The sequence below is a fragment of the Branchiostoma belcheri genome, unplaced genomic scaffold, assembly GCF_001625305.1.
Source record: "Branchiostoma belcheri isolate BF01 breed outbred unplaced genomic scaffold, Haploidv18h27 scaffold5, whole genome shotgun sequence".
Taxonomy (NCBI): Eukaryota; Metazoa; Chordata; class Leptocardii; order Amphioxiformes; family Branchiostomatidae; genus Branchiostoma; species Branchiostoma belcheri.
In genome coordinates this window covers 7,100,737-7,116,645 of record NW_017804131.1, presented here as the reverse complement: position 1 = coordinate 7,116,645, position 15,909 = coordinate 7,100,737, and the positions used below count along the sequence as shown (strand labels likewise).

General features: G+C 39.4%; 3 protein-coding genes across 3 annotated transcripts; 2 read left to right on the top strand and 1 right to left on the bottom strand.

The window, feature by feature from the left end:
- Window positions 1–228: 228 nt before the first annotated feature.
- On the top strand, window positions 229–6,414 carry LOC109480047 (OTU domain-containing protein 3-like). The gene is made up of 8 exons (XM_019782191.1): window positions 229–448; window positions 1,145–1,293; window positions 1,942–2,054; window positions 2,830–2,952; window positions 3,465–3,638; window positions 4,343–4,433; window positions 5,162–5,391; window positions 6,096–6,414. The coding sequence occupies exons 1-8, from the start codon at window positions 246–248 to the stop codon at window positions 6,258–6,260; spliced, it is 1,248 nt and encodes a 415-aa protein (XP_019637750.1). The 5' UTR covers window positions 229–245; the 3' UTR covers window positions 6,261–6,414.
- Window positions 6,415–8,252: 1,838 nt separating this feature from the next.
- LOC109480096 (DNA-directed RNA polymerase II subunit RPB4) lies at window positions 8,253–11,107 on the bottom strand. Its single transcript, XM_019782250.1, has 4 exons — window positions 11,020–11,107; window positions 10,030–10,210; window positions 9,234–9,329; window positions 8,253–8,597 (listed from the first exon to the last, which is right to left on the bottom strand). Exons 1-4 carry the CDS (start codon window positions 11,087–11,089, stop codon window positions 8,519–8,521), a joined length of 426 nt encoding a protein of 141 aa, XP_019637809.1. The 5' UTR covers window positions 11,090–11,107; the 3' UTR covers window positions 8,253–8,518.
- Window positions 11,108–11,541: 434 nt separating this feature from the next.
- Window positions 11,542–15,678, top strand: LOC109480079 (sperm-associated antigen 7 homolog). Its single transcript, XM_019782235.1, has 7 exons — window positions 11,542–11,648; window positions 11,995–12,062; window positions 12,802–12,890; window positions 13,443–13,527; window positions 13,862–13,954; window positions 14,589–14,736; window positions 15,440–15,678. Exons 1-7 carry the CDS (start codon window positions 11,567–11,569, stop codon window positions 15,568–15,570), a joined length of 696 nt encoding a protein of 231 aa, XP_019637794.1. The 5' UTR covers window positions 11,542–11,566; the 3' UTR covers window positions 15,571–15,678.
- Window positions 15,679–15,909: the final 231 nt, after the last annotated feature.

The window sequence follows — 15,909 nt, the reverse complement described above, 5'->3', positions numbered from 1 at the left end:
CCTCCTACTATAAAACTGCAACATGATGTAACCCGACACTAGTTACCATGGTGAGAGATGTCAACAAATCAGATCATTGGCCAGGTCAGAGGTCAGTGTTTGGAACTGAAGAAGAGGAAATGTAGCAAAGACAATATGTTTCCTTTGGTAAGCATAAAATTTGCAGCTAGGATTCAATAATAAAATGTAAATGTAGTGAATTTTTTTTTCTATCTCAACATAGGTAGTGTGCTAGATATCCCATCATGTCTCGGAGAGCCAATAAGTCAGTGAAGGGTCCCGCGACCAAGAGCGACCAGGAGCGGAGGAGAGAGGAGCGAGCGACGAAGGCCGCGTACCGGCGGGAGAGAAAGGCCAGGTCGTACCTCGAGGACGATGAGAACTTTGCGGGGTTCGCGAATCAGCTGGCCGTGATGGGGCTAAAGATACGGGACATCCCCGGAGATGGGTAAGTTGTCTTTTTGCCGACTTTTATCAGCTTTGTCCAGTGTTCTCGCCAGGCCTTTTGTGCATGGGGGCCCCCTATGCTGTGATTTGGACCCCCTATGCTGTGATTTGGACCCCTATGCTGTCTTTCAAGCAGCATAGGGGTGTTTTTTGGGGCGGGACCTTCATAAATCTTGCAAAAAAAATGAAAATATAACTTTAGATTGAAGCTATAGCAAAGGGAAAACCTTAACTTTACAAAATCTGTCCCCCAATAAGTGAGAAATAGTGTCTCATAGGGGGTTATGAGTTTCAAAATTTTTAGGCTCGCAAGTCGCGTAAGTTGCCCTTCTGTACTTGACCCCTTGTTTCTGTACTTGAAGGTTCTATATTCAACAACTAGTAGCTTTTTACACAATAATTATTCATTGTTATGAAGTATGTATGTTATAGTATACTGTATATCACTTTATATTCACGGTACCTAGCAAGGTTCGCGGTCTGAGAAAAATGGACATGTTCGCAGAACTATACATTCGTGGTGGTGGCAGGTACAACCAAAAGAAAGTCAGTGAATTATCTGAGCTTAGTGACCGTAAAAACCGAAAATATAAAAGTACAACTGTACCAAGGAAAAATTCGTAACTAATAGTAACTCTTGCAGGAGACTTTACTTATCGTTTACAAGTTGAAGAGTGGTTTGAAACCTGTGTTGTAGGAACTGTTTGTTCCGAGCGTTGAGCGATCAGCTGGAGGGTCACAGTAACAACCACCTGCAGCACAGAAGGGAGGTGGTGGAGTACATCATACAGCACAGGCAGGATTTTGAACCTTTTGTAGAGGACGACGTCCCGTTTGACAGACATGGTAAGTTGTTAGTTAGGCCACACCGACTTAATTTTAAAGATGACATCCACGCGCGCATTGATTTTCGTCTGTTCTCAAAAACAAACAAAAAATCACGTCTGGCCTGGCTCTAGGCCTGGGTTAAGTCCATGGTAGTTAGCGACATTACGGAGCCGGTGGTAACCCTGGAGGATGGCACCAAAGATCCACGACTGAAGAACTCAGTACATACGTACAGTGCCGATTCATAAATTCCACAAAAAGCTACCACTTGCCGGCTTGTAGTGTACATCGCTATGTACTGCTGGAAATTCACAATACCAGCTTGGTAATCCTGTGGTTTAGTAGCATTTTTATTTTTGGCCAGAATTTTTTTTTTTCATTCACCCGCGCGCACTAGTTTGGGGGTCTTTAGAGGATGTCATCTATAAAATTAAGTTGGTGTGGTCTTACTTGTGTTTTAATACAAAGTCTCACCCTTTTTCCTAAACTTGGATTTGGTCTCCTTTTCTTGAGCTTGAAGTTTTTCCAATTGTTCTCGTTGTTCTGTGTGTTTAAGGAAGGAAACAAAGAAAGCAAATCATGAAATGAACTCCAACATTTGAGTTGCATTTGAGTTGCAAATGTCAAATTAGTTGCTTCATCCTAACCTTTTCCCATTTCCTACAGTTGCAGAGTTAAGGAAACATGGCACTTACGCTGGAAATGATGCCATTGTTGCCTTTGCCAGACTACATGGTGTGAATGTTGTCATCCACCAGCTGAACAAGCCACTGTTTCATGTAGGTGAAGCTATGGACTATTTTGTGTCCATTTGTGTTTTTATTTGTTCTTTTGCTAATGATATGAAATTTGAAGTTCGTAGATCGATTACAAAGATGAGAATTTCTAGCCATAAATTGAATATAGAATTAGGAAGATATAAAAAAAATCCCCCACGACCAGAGGTTTTGTCCATTCTGTCCCAATGATATTGAAGACGAACAATTTTATTTTGAATTGTACACTATATAATGATAAACGCACAAAGCTGTTCAACCTTCTCTCCGCTTGCTCAACAGAATTTGTTACATTTCATGCTATAGATAAATTTAATTTCGTCCAAGAAGGCAATAACCCTTACTGTGCACAAATAGGTAAATATATCAAAGAATGTTTAGACCTTAGAACAAGTAGTATTAGTTGACCCATCTATTGTTTTGTATGTAGGATAATTTTGTTGTACCATGTATTATGTACATTTGTCTGTATATCTACATGTCTTAGACCTTACGAAAATTCGCTGTACTTTTGTTGTGTCAATAAAAGTTCTCTATGAAAGTGTAATAATACTTTGTAAATTATAGTACAAAAAGGTACTTCATGGCCACACCATGTATGTAAATTCAAGATTTGTGGCTTTTGAAATGAAGCACTAACTTAAGACAGGGCTGATAAACCACACAAGATGCTGTACTCATGATCAGTCATAACACCAGATCTAGAGTTCAACTATCATCTTTTGAGAATTTGGAAGGATGCCTACTTGCTGACTTGACCTTGTGTCCAAACCCACAGGTGAAGGGTAGTGACCGGAGGGACTCTCCAGAGCTGCACATCTCGTACCATAACGGTGATCATTACTGCAGCGTCAGGAGGGCAGCCGACAACTCTGACAGACCCGCAAATGTCAAAATTGCAGTGAGTACGAAAAATACACATCCCTAACAATATGCAATTTCAGATGATGCTCAAAACCTTACTTTAGTTTGTCTATGTCTGAAACTATATACTAAGTACTAACATACAGGTATCTACAATTTTCTCAGTCCAGAAGCTGGTCTCTTGTTTCAACTAATATGCCTTGGCAGGCAACACAGTCACAATAGCTTAATTGTTTCACCCTCAACTAATACAAGTCAGTAAAAACCCACTGGTTCCGGGCCGGGGTTCGAACTCACGACCTCCCGGGCACCAGTCAGACGCTCTAACCGCTCAGCTGAAAAGGTCTAGACCCCTCGGCCGGGTCAGTTGGAAGCGCCTATAACCACCCCACTGTTACGCTGTGTTGTCATTATTTTTTATGTTAACTTGTCATTTTTGAGTCTTGTCTTGGATACCATCAACGTAAATCTGCTTGCTTATGTTAGTGTATACCATAAGATAGCATGAGGACTTTAACTGAAGTTAAGTTTCTGTTGTTCCTCCGATAGCCAGGAGCAGGGGAAGATAGGGGACGGCACAGACAAAACGATCGTCATACCAACAGGCCAGACTACAGATCAGACTATCCCATCATCAGTGACTTCACAGCTGAGGAACTGTCCTTCCTGAGTGAAGACAGGACAGACATGGAGGAGTTTGTTATGAACAGTACAGGCTGTCAGGTGAGCAAGCACTGATTTTGGCAACACCAAAGGGGTGGGGACACTCTTTGTGGCAGTGCAATTGTTCAGGACTGTCCTCCCTGGCTAATTTGGGATTTTAACTTTTAACTTTTTAAATTTTAATCGTTTTCTCACAAAGAAATTTAGAAAGAACTGTAGTTGTACTGAATATTGATACCTGGGTACAAAAGGGTTATGAATATGATTTTATGGACCATATGGATGACGTCATCACATTTTATTGCCCCAAATGTAATTATCTATAAAGTTATAATATAGCACTTTCATATTGGTACAAGTAACTGCAATAAAAGTATGATTTTGTGATGGTCAAAGCTACAAACGTACGTTTGCACAAATTGATATCTACTAATTAACCATAGTTATTAGAGAATAACCGAATTGCCTAATTAAAATCTAGTTATTCTCTAATAACTATGGGAGAGGGGAGGACAGGGAGCCAGGGAGGACTCCTTAAAGGAAACGAAATTACAAAATTTCAGCAATTCATTCTTGTATAGAATAGACTATCATCAAGTTTGCATATAGCATAGAGGCTTTTTGAAGTTATCAATATTTTAAAAATGAGACTGTTCGTAATTCGTAGACTTGTTAAGTGAATTTTTAGGATATAATTTCGGACTGTTTTGAGTTTCAGAAACCTCAAAGATAAGTGCTGATGTTGCCTACATGATACATTGCAGGACTTGCGACTTATCCGTGAAACTCTAGAAGACCATCATTATGATTTGGAGAGCACAGTAGACTTCATCACACAGATCATGTTCCTCAACAGTAAGTCTCTTCAGTTAATAAATTTGCTTTGTCGATATCAAAAATGCATGAAAACTGTTGATGCTTCTATATATTCATCAGAGTACTGTGTTTTATGGTTTATGATTGGATGGGGTATCATAATGTTTTCCAATTTTTTTATATTTTCTAAAAGTATTTACATAACATTCTATAGGAAGTACCAAGCAATTATAGTGTGCATTATAGTATTCATTGTATGATTATCCAAAATGCTTGGGATACACTGTTAGTAGCTTTCCTACTATAGCTTTTAGACCCAATATCACAGTCCAGGTCAAAATGGTATCAAGAAAATTTCAACAGAGAAATGTTTGTTTGTTTGTTTATTTGCACAACAGCAATAGGACACATAATACACTAATAATAGATAAAACATGTGCAGGAGGAGGGGAAAAGCTTATTTAGCTTGTGCTAAGCCCTCCTCTATACTAACTAAAACTAAACATAATTGAGTTGAAATAATACATACATACATAAGGAATTGTTATGAAAATAATTCAGACATGGGCAAAATGATACAGTAACAAATAATGAAACAATAGTAACGTTATACATAAATTGAGATGAAATGAAAGTGATATGAAATAATACATGCATACATAAGGAATTGTTAGCAAAATAATTCAAACTTAGGCAAAATGAACCATTGAAATATAAACTATATAAGAACATCTGTCACAGTTTTTTGTCCTGTCAAACTCCTGCAGGTGAAAATGCTCCTGATATGCCAAAGAAGCTCGCTAGGAGTCCCTCCTCGGACTACAACATTAACCAGAGAACAGCGAATTCCCACCTCTGGTCGGAGGACGGCACCGCGAACAGGGTCTTCGGTGGTACGGGGAGCGTCAGAAGTACCAGTAGTCACTCCAGCAGTGGTGGCAGTGACAGCAGTAGGGGGGCAGGGGGAGGGGCGAGGGCGAAGGTACACTCACAACAGGTGAGTCAACCTGAGGATTTGTACATGACTTGTACATATGTATCTGATTGTGAATAATTTCATCAGGTTGGCAAGCAACTGGAAAACAGGTACAAAAACCGTTTATGCTAGGCCACACCAATTTAAGTTCTTGGTTAATGGATTCGCCTGCTTCATTTTTTTCTGATTTGAAAATTAAAAATAAAAATTCAGAATCAACTTCAAAATGCTCATATTTTGCCCTGAACAGTTGAAAACAGTCCTTTTCTTCCTAGTTGTTATAGTTATTCCATCTTTCAATGCAATGGTATCATGAAAAGTTCAAAATTCATTGTTTAAATTTTGAACCAGCATGGTATGTTGACTTCATGGCTCCTATCGTACCATTTTGGGCCATAATAGGATGCCTTGGCCTGTTTTTATTTTTTCGCCCGCCCGCTCCATAATTTTTCTAGAAAAATCCGTTAACCAAGAAATTAAATTGGGTGTGGCCTTATGGTGCATTCTCCATGCAATGATTGAGTATTTATGCTCTATGTAGAGACCATTTTAGGGTCCATGTAGTCTCTATTGGTTACTGGGTTTGGCAGCAGGATGGTTATTAAGAGTGTATGTATTAAAAATTCAATTCCAGAATGTGGTAACAGATATGGATAATAGATTTTTGAAGAAAGTTACCGATGATGACTTTTTTTTTTTTAATTTTTTGTTATTTTTCTTCGCAGAAGCAACCTCAAACTAAGGTACGCAGGGGACAGGTGAGATTGGAGAAGAAGAAACGACAAGAGGAGAGACACAGACAGAAAGTAGTCGGTAACAGACAGCAGGATGAGCAAAACGAAGATGCCAACACAGTTCTCGTTAAAGACATGAGCTTACTCAGCATATAATATAATAATGAAGCCATCCAGAAACAATGTACATGTATAGGTTATAATATAGGAGATTTGAGTCTGTCTCTTCTACCATCTCTGGCAAAAATTAAACAGAAATATTCAAAGATATTTAAAACTTCTCAACCATCCATTTGAAAGTGACATCTTTGCAAGATGTATCTACATGTACTTTCAACATGCGGTGTGAATTTCTGTGTAACAAGCATTTGCTGTTGTTCAGTAGATGTGTCATGTACAGAATGAATTCCTTACGAACAGTTTGTTGTTATTGTTTTTTTTACTGATTTTGATGTAAGGACTATGAATGTTGGGTGCAGGTAGGTTTATATTGTTATGCATGTTGTTAGCAAAGGCCTACACATTGTCATGTTTTTTCACTGCACCTAACCTAAATGTATTATGTATCTCTGAATTCCATGGTCATGGAAGCCATAAATTCATGGTCTCTGGATAGCCTCCATAGCATGCCAAAAACTGGGGGTTTTGGGGACTTCAGGGTCTTTGGGAGCTTTTATGTGCTATTTTCTGATTGCATATAGACAACATAGCCGGCCTGGTTGAATTACCCCCGTTTAGAACTGGGCTAATCAGAAAACAGCCGAAGACCACCAAACCCACAGTTCTATAAGACTGCAATGGAGGCTAGTCTCTGGTCTGGACATCTCTATACTATTCCCTAAAAGTTTTTTCTCTGCAAATTGTGAAGCCATAGAACATATTTCTTGCCATTACATGTATATAGTTTGTCCATCCATTTTAACTGTTTTGAATTCATGTTTTTGAATGTAAAGAGCCCTGCCTTCTTAAGCAACATTTTGCAGCATGCATATTGGGTGTTAGTTCGGTTATAGTTGTACTTATAAATATTTTGTAACGGTTGCTGCTACTAGTTGATATCTGATAGACAAATACCTACAAAAGATTTAAGTAAAGTTACATGTATTTTAGCTGCACATGAAGTCATTGAAATGAAGTCTAAAAGATTGAACAGCTACTGTTGTAATTTTCAAGAAGTAACAAGAACGTTAGTCATACAGAACAACAATAAGTTTTATTTATGTCACACACAAAGTGGGTGAGTGAGACACACAAAGAAAGATACCAAAAACATATTGTACCATCATGTATTATAAAAAAAATGAAGCAATACAACGTCTTACTAATCTATCACTAGACAATAAAATGCTTTTTACATGACAAACTCCTGGACTTTTTTTCCAACAGCCACAAAGATGCCAATTAAGGTAACTTATACAGGAATGCAGGATTAGATTCAACAGTTTATACTAATAGAATTTAAAGGATATGTTTCAAAAAGGGATCTCCATTACAAAAGCTACTTAAGGTAGAACACATGAAAATCTATTCTAATATAAATGCACTGAGAATGTGTGCATACATGTCAGATGCACACATGTAAAATGGCCTTTTTTTGCACAGATTTCTAAACAGGATTATTACATGTGTTCCAACAGAGTCAGAAAGATATGTCATTTTACCCTCCAACAGCTTACATATTCAATGAGACATAAAAAAACACAGCAAAGAGGCATTTAAAGAAATACATGACTTTTAAACAACAGTACACCCATGTGTTTTGGCGCTATCTATCAAGTTTACCACAAACTGAGCATGAAATATTACCAAAAGCTTCAGCATGAAAGTTCATCTGAGTTGGTAAATTACATGATGAAAAATTTTAACTGTTCTCCAACTCAAAATTTGACTCACCGGAATTTTTGACTGAATCACTTAGTCTTGTGACCCAAATGCTGTGGACACGTGATTTTAAGTGATACAGGACTACTTCAAGAGAGGCATAAAAGAGGCCATATACATCAGGGCACTTCAACCATCACTCAACCGGGACGGTGGGCGATATCGACTTCAGACAACCTTTGACCCTTTGCTGACGTCACACGTGGGAAAAATCACGTGTCCACAGCATTTGGGTCAGATAGCTGAGGAAGACTGAGTGATTCGGTCGAAAATTTCTGGTGAGTCAAATTTTGAGTTGGAGAACAGTTTAAATTTTTCATTACCAAAAGCTTGTTATATTTTCATCCATCATTATTGTTTTACATGACTTAACCCCCTCTTTATCAAGGCAGTTTTTTAAACTGCTGCTAACATGGCTAAATAGACAAAATACAGTCCCAAAGATGCACATCAAAACATGTAGACCTGTTTAGGCCTATTTTACAGTTAGAAACACAATGTATGTTAATAAAGAGAATGTACATTTATCTATCCTAATACTGGAAACTTCTCTTGGTCTGTATGTCATCTAAGATCTGTTGTAGCTCCTCGTCTTCAAATCTGCCTTCAAGACTGTGGAAAGACAGAAATGTCATTATCAAGCATTCTTTAGCAATAAACGTATATATAAAGCCATTGTGAATCGACATTCACATGTAATTCAATGGTGATAAAAAAACAGCTCAAAGGCTTAAACCAGTTTCTGACTGTAACATCATTCATTCTTACTAAGGCCACACCAATTTCATCATTCATTCTTACATAGGCCACACCAATTTAATTTCTTGGTTAATGGATTCGCCCACTTCATTTTTTTCTGATTTGCAAATAAAAATAAAAATCAGAATCAACTGCAAAATGCTCATATTTTGCCTTGAACAGTTGAAAACAGTCCTTTTCATCCTAGTTGTTACAGTTATTCCATCTTTCAATGCAGTGGTATCATTAAAAGTTCAAAATTCATTGTTTAAATTTTGAACCAGCCTGGTGTGTTGACTTCATGCCTCCTATTGTACCATTTTGGGCCGTAATAGGATGCCTAGGCCTGTTTTTTTTTTTTTTCGCCCGCCCGCTCCATTATTTTTCTAGAAAAATCCGTTAACCAAGAAATTAAATTGGTGTGGCCTAAAACTGGAATGTAGCAAAAACAAGCTTAAGATATCATTGGGATAGGGGTTGACTGAAATACATGTACAGTGATATCCACACCTTGGAATGAGTGATTTAGCCTCCTCGGCTGACTCTGGACAGAGGTTGGCCAGCGCTGCCAACTCAAACTTGTGGAGCTTCTTCTGCATAAGTAAACTAGTTAGAGGGAAGGAGAAATATACATTGAGAAAAACACCTTTTGACGATTGAACGAATATTGTACTACATACAACTGTGAACAATAAGCAAAGATAATGTCCTTGGCAATAAGTCAGTTCATGGTTTGAACTGCAATTCATCACTGAACTAAAGACAGCATCTTAAGATTATATTTATAATTATATACTCAGTCAACGACAACATGTTTTGAGGGATTGCAGTCATTTCAGATTTAAAGATGGTGGCCCCATATGTATGAGGGAGCTTATGGCAAAGCTTCAAGTGCCAAACCTTTGCACATTAAAGAACCCAACACACTTAGATTAAGAAGAATAGGGGTGACTCAGTGTGTTGGCTACCAGTATAAAATGCGAGCTGTTGCAAAGCCACATTGCACTACAAGCTACTTTAAAAAGCATTATGCTTCACCTTGATGATGAGTAGCCGTGGGTTCGCGGAAAAGGCTGGCCAGTCTGCTTTTGGGTTTACGGAAAAGGTGGGCAGGGCTAGGGATACTTTGCAGGCTATCCTTTCTGTGCCCCAAAGGGTGTGCATGGGGGTTTGGTCTCTAACAAACTTACTTGTCTTTACAGCTATGGGTGGGCTGTTTGGGGTGGTAATTACTGCTATTAGCAACTTGAGCCTGGTAGAGGCTAGTAATAGCTTGAGTACTAGTAGTAGCTGAATAGAAAAGTACCTTCTGACAGCGGCTATAGTTTCCCTGTTCTTGAACCTGCTGAAGCGTGAGGTGTAGCCCAGGGTTTTCATGAAGACTTCTGACAACTCCTGCTCCTCCTCCGCACTCTCGTTCTGCTGCTTCCTGTGCTCCAGTAACATGTTCACCTCCGAGTTCAGCAGGGTCTCCGCATTCTCAAACTCTAGGGGAAAACATCATGGGGAAAGTGCAAGAAACAGGAGGAGCCAGTAAAAACCCTTCTGGTCCCGGGCGGGGTTAGAACCCCGAGCACCAGCCTTACAACCAGACGCTCTAACCGCTCTGCCGAAAAGATCTAGACCTTTCGGCCGGGTCAGTTAGTAGCGCCTATAAACCCCCCACTGTTACACTACTCCCCCTTTTCTTTTCAAGATTTGTCCTCGAATCTTACAAATTCCACATCCCTGGAGCGGCACTCTTTGCCAGAACTCCCAGGGCCGGTGTGGGAACCACTGTAAGAAACAGGAGGAGACAGTAAAAACCCTTCTGGTCCCGGGCCGGGGTTAGAACCCACAACCTCCCGAGCACCAGCTTCATAACCAGATGCTGTAACCGCTCGGCCGAAAAGGTCTAGACCCATCGGCCGGGTCAGTTGGTAGCACCTATTATGCTTGGTTTGGTTTTTCTTTTAATGCCCACTATCATTATAATGATCATTCTGGCATACTCATTAACACCTAGGTGAAGTGAGGGAAGTCGTGAAAAGTGCCTTTCCCAAGGGCACAAGGTTGGTGATATGGCAGGATTCGAACCGTGGACTAGACCTCTTGGTTCCGAGCCGAATGCTGTGTCAAAAACTTCTCTTGCACATTACCCCCCCCCCCCTCAAACACAAAGCAACAAGACCAGTAGAGTACGCAATTTTTATCCGTCCATAACTTCAGAACCTTCGAGACAGAAATACCATGGAGTTCATAGATAGATACATGATACATTAAGAAACTTCTCAGATGAATAAGATATCTCAGTTACCCTTGGGAAACTGTAGCTGCGCCGCGTCTTCTTCTATATCTGCTCCGGACTCACTTGCACCGGTCGCCATGCTTCTCACTACGGACTGGCCCACTAATGTGGAAAGGGGTGTTTTGCCAAATCAATGTAACACATTCCTGCATGTAAACAAACATGTGCAAAACAACTTTCTGTTTACGATCAGATATTGAATTTATAAACGTAATAAACGTTTCGTGTGTTTAATTTCTTTCTAAATGAGATTTATAATTTTTATATTTGCCATTGAAAACACTAAACCTCCTTGATAGTTGTGGGATCGGCTAAAGATGTTGGCACAAACTATTCATACAAGAGGGGTTTAAGTTGATATTTTCTGTAAATCAGGCAATGTTTATCATCAATATACGCTTACTCTATTATATAAACCCTAGGAAGGACTAAAATGAAATTTATATTTTTAATCTATTCTGTAATATTTTATATTTCAGAAAAATCTATGGCATTAACTATTATTTTGATAGCTTCTCTCCCTCTTCTGTAGTGGGCTTGACTATCCATTTTCAAGATGGCAGACCTTCTAGGATCTATTTTGAGCTCGATGGAAAAACCTCCCACAATCGGGGAAGAGGAAAAGAAGAAGGCTAAAAGTAAGTCTAAGGGTACTTCAGAATTACGTGATCGGAAAGAGAATGTTTTAGGTGAACAATTTTGTTGCACAGGAAGGATATTTTACCTCCATGACTCATGAGTCAGTCACTACACGTAACGCTACATGTACAAATATAAAATTTGATCATAAATATATTTTCATTTTATTCGAAACAACAACGAGTTATTTTATTTATTGTGAGGGGTAATATTTTCATATTTCGATGAAGAAAAAGTGACTGAAATCTAGTATCTAGCTAAGCTACGGTCTTCAAATATTATGGACACAACATAAATGTCCATATTATATTTCATGATTTGTTTTCTTCGTCGCGACATACACAGAACAACGAGAACAATTGGAGAAACTTCAAGCTCAAGAAAAGGCGGCCAAATCCAAGTTTAGGAAAAGGGTGAGACTTCATTTTTTTTCATAATTTGTGACAAGACTCACAAATGTATCATCATAATAAAATAATCCTACAGCCTATATGTTATAACCTAACAATATTTTGTATGTGTTGCATTGCCATTGCAATATTTTAGATTTTCATCAACTGTGTTTCAATGGTTTTTGGTTTCTTTAAACTTGACCGAGCAAACACGTACGCCACTCAAGGTCTAAGATTAAAAATCTATTTTCCCTACTAACTAACTATTAATTACTTGTCTTGCCGCTCGCCTTGTACACGGCGGTCCAGTGATGCCAATTCTGTCCATGACCCTACCGATAGCATCAAAGTTATGCTTTGAAAACCCCAAAAATTGCGAGAGCCAGCCCTGGCTGGTCAGTGCGCTCAGGCCCGGGAACTCGCGCCGAGCGGTACGCACGGAATCAGCACCAAGTTGTCTGCGTATCGGCACATGGTGGCGGCGTTTACAAAATAAAAAAAATCACTGATTCGTGAAGTCAAATACCTCGCGAACTCTCGCCGATATCGCGAAAAAAAGTCCTCGCGAACATAAATGCATAATTACAGTAACTAATCTTACAGCTAATCTCTTTATTTGTCTAGTATGCTAGTATAGCCATGGATGATTCTAACTGCATGTCTCTGGTTAAGTTTTCAAACTTTAGAAATGTATTTGACAATGTCATTGTTTGAGTATAGTTACCGGTAATTTAAGTTTCTTTGTTGTTGTTTTTTCTAGATAGTAGATGAGGTAAACAAGTTCATCAATGACAGCTCATGCACCAGGCACAAGTTTGAGGCCATGGACAAAATGGCCAGAACTATCGTGTAAGAAACATCTACTTTTTCCATAATTTAAAGCACTCAATCTAGTACATGCATTGTATCAATTTTAGTACTAGTATTTGTGTAACAGTGGGGTGGGGGGTTTATACGCGCTACCAGTTGACCCAGCCAATGGGTCTAGACCTTTTAGCCAAATTGTTAGAACGTCGGGGTTGCAAACTGGTGCCCAAGTTTGGTGTGGATTCAATCAGGAGCCAGGAGTATCTTTCTGTTTCTACTCTTCAAATTCTTACATATGTATTACTGACAATTCTATAACTAGAATCTGTGTAAAAAGAAAAGAGATTTGTACATGTAGTAATGTTGTATATATAGAATATTTTCTCCTGTCAAAATCTTAATGTTTGCTTCCAATTGGCCTGTGTGTAATTGTAGGCCCATGTTGTTAAGGTAATTTCCTGCAAATTTGCCAGCAGAAGACAACTTGTCAGTTTTCCAAATGCGGCCTGCATGTGACATGTTGGTCCATCTTATATGTAAATGTTTGACAGTGAAAAAGATAACTTTTTAATCTTTTCCTGTCTAATTTTTCAGCCATGATGTTGCAGAGGTTGCAGGTCTCACTTCCTTTTCCTTTGGAGAGGACGAGAATGACAGATATGTCATGCTCTTTAAAAAGGTAGGCACATATTATTGTAATATTTTCTATCTGTGTTTCTTTTTTAACTTCTTATGTATGATACTGTACATCTGTTTATAAGACTCCAACCAGGGGACCAAAGTACTAGTAAAGTTATCTTCTTGGACAGTTCACTTAATGCTTGCACCTATATTGAAAAAATATTTTGTTACCACAACAATGTGGTTACTATGGTCATGTTGCTGGCTTGAAGAAATGGCCACTCGGACAGATTTAAATGTAGCTGTATAATTTAATATATACATGTACCAGCTTACAAGTGACAGATGTTTGAATCACAGCTGTCCAACTGCTGTTGTTCTGTGTTTTTCAGGAATTCGCCCCCTCGGATGAAGAGCTGGAGGCCTACAGGAGGGGAGAGGACTGGGATCCCAGCAAGGCTGAAGAGATCAAGAGACAGAAAGAGGTACTGAAGTACATTATTTGTGCTTGTTTTATTTTTGTGAATTTTGTAGTGTCTCTTCTCTGGAACTTAATTCCTGCTACAAAATCGAGTCCCCAGAAAATATTTCAGTATTTTTTAGCCCGGCTGGAAAGAGTAGAGGCCAGATAGACAGATAACATGCAAAGGGGAGTTGGTCCACTAAAGGAATACAGTTTGACACTTCTGATAATATCTTCAGGAGTGACAAACTGCACTCCTCTAGCCAATTCCTCTGGAATATTACCTGGCTATTCAGCCAATTTCTACTCTTTTCAGCCACTTCTGAACCCTGGTCTTTTACTATCATGAAAGGTCATCTCTGCTGGTAGTTACATGTTTAGACTTAGAGTTAAAAGTTTAGATCTAACACAAAAAGTTCTCTCACCTAGAGCTTTCGACCAGTCACTCTGGTCTTCCTCAGTAGACTGACCCAGTGAGGCTTGTCACATGCAAGGGCCCATCACCCTTCACTTAACCGCGATGGGGGCCAACATCGTCTACCAGATACCTTTGACCCAGTGTTAACGTCACACTTCAAAGAAGCCACGTGACAATCCTCACTGGGTCAGTCTACTGAGGAAGACCGGAGTGACATATTTATGTCTTTATTCCCCAGGCACAAGTTGAAGAGGCCTCATCTTCACAAGTCTCACACAAGGTCGTCCCCATGTCAAACTACAAGGACAAGTACAAGCACCTGATAGGAGACACCTCAGCCAAGGCTGCTGCTCAGATAACTACTGCTAACAAGGCCTATGGCTTTGGTGAGTCTTATTATGTTTACCAAAGGAAAACATATTATATTGTTTTTGCTCAGTTTCCTCTTCTTCTTCCGTTCCAAACACTGACCTCTGACCTGGTCAACCAGACTGTCTCTCACCATGGTAACTGGTGTAGGGTTACATAATGTCACCATATATATGAATGTGTTTGAGTAAGAATTAACAGAGCAGACCATGTGCGAAGGTAAACATTATGCATTTGCTTTGCAAATGTTACCTACTTTCTAGTTCTTACTGGTGTAATAGGTCAAGTGGGTTTGTTTGTTTCTTTGTTTGTTTGTTTTATTAAGATCTCCATTGTGGGTAGAGTGCTTGCCTTGCTTTAATCATAGGAGATGCAGTATCGAAACCTGGCTGAGTTACAAATGGTACATGCAGTTTCCTCCAGTGGTAGTTGAACACAAACCACTACTGAGTTACTGAGTGAGTGTGAGTGAGTGAGTGAGTGTGAGTGAGCGAGTGGGAGGGTGAGTGAGTGAGTGTGAGTGAGTGTGAGTGAGTGAGTGAGTGAGTGAGTGAGTGAGTGAGTGAGTGAGTGAGTGAGTGAGTGAGTGAGTGAGTGAGTGAGTGAGTGAGTGAGTGAGAGAGAGCAAGCGAGTGAGCAAGTTTTTCTATGATTTTACTAGCAAGCGATTTACTATGATTGCTCTAGATTGCTATTCTTACTGATATTTTCTTGTTTCAGTTCCAAGTGAGAACAAAAGAGATCAACGCTCCATTGAAGAGGTGCAGAATCAGATCAGAGCAAAGAAGAGGCAAAAAACTGAGGACCCAACTGCAGAGGCTGCACAGTCATCTTCTAATGTGGAGCAGTAATACATGATACCGTGGCTCAAATTCACCACATTTTATGATATAAAATGTGTATAAAATTTCAGCATGAAAGTTCATCTGAGTTGGTAAATTACATTATGAAAAACTTTAAACTGTTCTCTAACTCAAAATTTGACTCACCAGAAATTTTCGACTGAATCACTCAGTCTTCCTCAGCTATCTGACCCAAATGCTGTGGACACGTGATTTTTCCCACGTGTGGCGTCAGCAAAGGGTCAAAGGTTGTCTGAAGTCGATATCGCCCCCCGTCCCGGTTGAGCGATGGTTGAAGTGCCCTGATGTATATGACCTCTTTTATGCCTCTCTTGAAGTAATCCTGTT

Excerpts from the sequence above, each read along its gene's own strand:
- LOC109480047 (XM_019782191.1), top strand. The coding sequence starts at position 246 with ATGTCTCGGAGAGCCAATAAGTCAGTGAAGGGTCCCGCGACCAAGAGC. Across the intron at positions 2,055-2,829 it reads TGAACAAGCCACTGTTTCAT|GTGAAGGGTAGTGACCGGAG; the intron begins GTAGGTGAAGCT and ends CCAAACCCACAG. Across the intron at positions 2,953-3,464 it reads CCGCAAATGTCAAAATTGCA|CCAGGAGCAGGGGAAGATAG; the intron begins GTGAGTACGAAA and ends TTCCTCCGATAG.
- LOC109480096 (XM_019782250.1), bottom strand. The coding sequence starts at position 11,089 with ATGGCGACCGGTGCAAGTGAGTCCGGAGCAGATATAGAAGAAGACGCG. Across the intron at positions 10,211-11,019 it reads GCAGCTACAGTTTCCCAAGG|AGTTTGAGAATGCGGAGACC; the intron begins GTAACTGAGATA and ends GTTTTCCCCTAG. Across the intron at positions 8,598-9,233 it reads GCTAAATCACTCATTCCAAG|TCTTGAAGGCAGATTTGAAG; the intron begins GTGTGGATATCA and ends GTCTTTCCACAG.
- LOC109480079 (XM_019782235.1), top strand. The coding sequence starts at position 11,567 with ATGGCAGACCTTCTAGGATCTATTTTGAGCTCGATGGAAAAACCTCCC. Across the intron at positions 13,955-14,588 it reads AGATCAAGAGACAGAAAGAG|GCACAAGTTGAAGAGGCCTC; the intron begins GTACTGAAGTAC and ends TTTATTCCCCAG. Across the intron at positions 14,737-15,439 it reads TAACAAGGCCTATGGCTTTG|TTCCAAGTGAGAACAAAAGA; the intron begins GTGAGTCTTATT and ends TTCTTGTTTCAG.